This window comes from Anneissia japonica, unplaced genomic scaffold (genome assembly GCF_011630105.1).
Source record: "Anneissia japonica isolate Jap-2015-1 unplaced genomic scaffold, ASM1163010v1 scaffold287989_len141851_cov153, whole genome shotgun sequence".
Taxonomy (NCBI): Eukaryota; Metazoa; Echinodermata; class Crinoidea; order Comatulida; family Comatulidae; genus Anneissia; species Anneissia japonica.
In genome coordinates, this window is record NW_022708804.1 from 120,151 (window position 1) to 123,871 (window position 3,721).

At 36.2% G+C, this 3,721-nt stretch overlaps 1 protein-coding gene across 1 annotated transcript in view; it reads right to left on the reverse strand.

The window, feature by feature from the left end:
* LOC117106589 (transmembrane protein 41A-like) overlaps positions 1-3,570 on the reverse strand; it is an 8,369-nt gene extending 4,799 nt beyond the window's left edge. Inside the window, exons 1-4 of the mRNA XM_033247973.1 lie at positions 3,523-3,570; positions 1,971-2,121; positions 1,182-1,343; positions 574-712 (exon numbers count right to left, since the gene is read on the reverse strand). Coding sequence (XP_033103864.1) covers positions 574-712; positions 1,182-1,343; positions 1,971-2,121; positions 3,523-3,566 — 496 coding nt within the window. The 5' untranslated portion in view covers positions 3,567-3,570. The remainder of the gene's footprint in view (positions 1-573; positions 713-1,181; positions 1,344-1,970; positions 2,122-3,522) is intronic.
* Positions 3,571-3,721: the final 151 nt, after the last annotated feature.

Here is a 3,721-nt window from a genome sequence, read left to right on the forward strand (position 1 = left end):
CATGGTCACGGTGATGTCCAAAAAATCTACACTGCTTGTGGATTTGTTAGCAGTGAATTTGATTGTGGGATGAGCCGAATTAATGTTCAATAGGAACGTATCCAAACTATCTTCACCATGGGTCCAGATCATGAAGATATCATCAATGTAACGAAACCAAACATCTGGTTTTTTGGGCTGTAGGGACAGGAAATTGGCCTCAAATTGTCCCATAAATAAGTTAGCAAAAGATGGAGCCATTTTGGTGCCCATCGCTGTGCCATGAATTTGAAGGTAATGACCGTCGCCGAAAACAAAGTTATTATTGGTCAAAATCAGCATGATAAGTTCACAGAGATGTGATTTAGATGGGGGTTTTTCCCCGAATTTGCTTGTAATTTTAAATGCACGTATTAACACCTTCTTCATGAGGGATATTAGTATATAAAGACAAAACACCAAGTGTAGCCAGAACAGTATTATTAGGTAAATTTTAAATTTCTGTTAAGAATCCTATTTCTAGCATCAGAGGGTAAAAAGCTAATTACAATAAAAAACATTTTAATTTAAACCTAACAAATTCAAGTGACTCACCTATGAATACTGAGGAAAAGAAGTAGCTAATTGGAACTCCAACGATAGGCGAGCTAACATTTAGAAACCAGTTTGGTGACATCGGAAAAAGCCTCAAAAATAATAGGAAGAAAAACAGGCTTTGTAGGTTCTCCTGGACCTAAAAAATACAAGTAATAATAATTTGTGATTTGATATACAAACAAATGAAAAATTATATCCACTATTCCAACCAGAAATCGGAATAAAGCCACCCGTGTCCAAAGCCACCCCTGTCCAAAGCCACCCAACAATGGATTATATCATTGTAAGGTAGGGGTGGTCGACAAGGGGGGGGGGGTGTTTGTCTTGATGCTGGTCTACAATAGGTTTCTGCTGCAGTGCTAGGATTGTCTTTGTATCAGCTTTTGTGTATTATGAATTAGAAACTGTGTGTAGTCTACATAGGCATAAACATCATCAGCTTCTCCTAATGATGCAATTGAGTTGGTTTCCTGGTCTAACTTAATAGTGGAAATGCCTGACTTAAGATTACCAAAATTGTTCAAGTCTTGGTTTTTTTTCTAAATCCTAAATTTGCAGTATAAATGTGTATAAAAGGAATATGTGTACAGCTGTATTGACATTACTTTCTTCTCCATTGCTAGAATCTTGTCTGAAAAGTATTGCATGATAACAGTACGACCAAAGCTGAGGGACAACAGATAACAGAAAGTGGCTCCTATAGCAGTTAAAAGACAGCACAATGGAAATGCTACCCATAATCCAAATAAAGAACCTCCAAGAATATTCTGAAATAAAGCAGAGAAACAGATATATTTAGCCAACTTTTGTCATTGTCTCAAGCATTAGTTAGACATTAGACTAACCTCAACTTTGCCCAATCCAAAACCAATTTTGACTTTTACAATTGTTGTCTAAGAGCAATATTATAATAAATTGCAGTTATTTTTGTTTCTTTCAATGTGGAACAAATCTTTGAACAAATTCATTTAGAATGATATTAAAATTATTGATTTGGATTCTTTTTTATACTTCTAATTAAAAATGTTGGTGTTACATATTTTCAGTGCCAATAGACTTTAATGTCAATGATCAGCAATTTGGAGACAAACTTAGTGTTTTTAAATTTTAAAAAAGAACCTACATAAATGTGGTATTGACGAATAGGCTATTTATGTTTGGCTTTTCCCACAACAGAAGCTGAATCATATTAAAACCCTATATTTTATATGTTGAGGAAAGTTAATTAAAAGGTTAATTCTGCTGCTCTGAGTTGTCTACCGAGACAAATTGGTTTTGGTTGGAGTTGATTAGTCAGAGAAAGGTTTATTCCGAGTTGGATATAGTCTGATTTGGTCAATTTGGTTTGTCTACTGGGCATACATATTTGTATTACACTGACTACATGATCTTACCATGAATACAGAGCCTGGAATGGCAAATGTTTGCTTGTAAATGTATGCTGAACAGAACAATAACATTATATAATGAGCATGGTCTTTCTTATACTCCTGCAGTATATGAGAGAGATTGTGAAGATCCTCTATGCTAGATGGAAAGCTAAGCCTGTAAAAAAAATGTAAATTATTAGAAAATAAGGCTCAGAAGCAACTAAAATCAATCTAGAAATATGACACATAACCACAATAGCAACACAGCCATACCCGTCATGCTCAAAGTATACGTATGATGCACCTATCAACGCTCTCTTCAGATGAAACACTTTGGATTCCAATTTTACTTCTTGTGATCCATACCACAGTGATACACAAATATTTTAATTAACTGGTAATGAATGACAGTTTCACATCCTTTGAGACAACACTGATTATGGACATGGGTCGATATTATTTCGTACTACTTTGGCTCACATTGCCCTCTTTACACTTTCACCCTAATCTACCAGACGTTCTAATCCCAACACATACATACACATACCCGTACTGTCTCTAATAAACGCCCTTTCAAAAGGGGATGTCGTTTATTAGAGGTGAATTGTAAAATCATAAATTACCATATACAAGCTGCTTTAAAGGGGGGGGTGCGGGGATGAGACAAGTGGCCATATATTGCTTATTTAACCTTTCCTGAGTTCGGGAAAAATACTTTAAAAATTCAAAATGTTGAGATGTAAGAATAATTACAGAAACAAAACATGATATGATGTGGCAGGAAAATCAGGTGAAAACGAGGCTGATCACTTTTTTCAGTAGCTTGGTAGCATTTTCTAACCAACTCATTAATATTCAAGACAAGTCTGCCAAGATACAGTACATTAGTGTGAAGTCGTGAGTTTTTGTGATCGTTTACGTACGCAGTTACAGAGAGACGGTTTAGTCAACGTCAATTCAACCATGGAGGAATAATTCAATTGAATTAATAAACGTATATCAGTTCGATGACTTGACTTAATTGTTTGTTAATAATTAGGCCTACACCTATGCCTAGGATTAGCACAGTCAGTGTCTACCCAGCAGCAGTAGCGCACTCCTGTCCGGGACACTGCTCCAGTCCCGCAGCAGGCGAGTTTGCACGCAGCCTTATCCAGCTGACGGTAAAGATAGTAGGTTTCTACTACTAGCCTAGCCTAGACTTGTCATGCCATGCCATCTTTGTCACATTAATTGTGCTAGTGCATTTTTTTTTTCATAATAATAGACCTAGGCCCCTAGGCCTACTAATAATAGTATACTATAGGCCTGGTCCTATGAAAAACTGTCTAGGCTTAGGCCTAAATGTCTAAAAAATGCACTGTCTAAATAAATGTGATGTGCTATAACACTACAGTATATCATCAGAGCCAACACCAATTCTTGTAACAATAAGATTATTATTGATATACTGTAGGCCTAGAAGCTAAGCTATACAACAATAACGCCCCATATAATAACATGATGCATATGTTACTCCAAACCTAACTTTCAGCTGTTGTTGAAATGTGGAATTCAAATAAAATATTATACATACAGTATATATTTTTGTAGGACAAGATATGTGATAGGCTGAAACATGACACTCTCCTCACATAGGTATTTGCCAGTCGCCATGATGAGACAAACATACCACAACATTTGCCATGAGTACAACCACCCAACATTGGCATCTACAAAAGAAGGTTGTACAAAGCATACAAGCACCCAGCAAGACGTTAGCAAGAAACACTCTG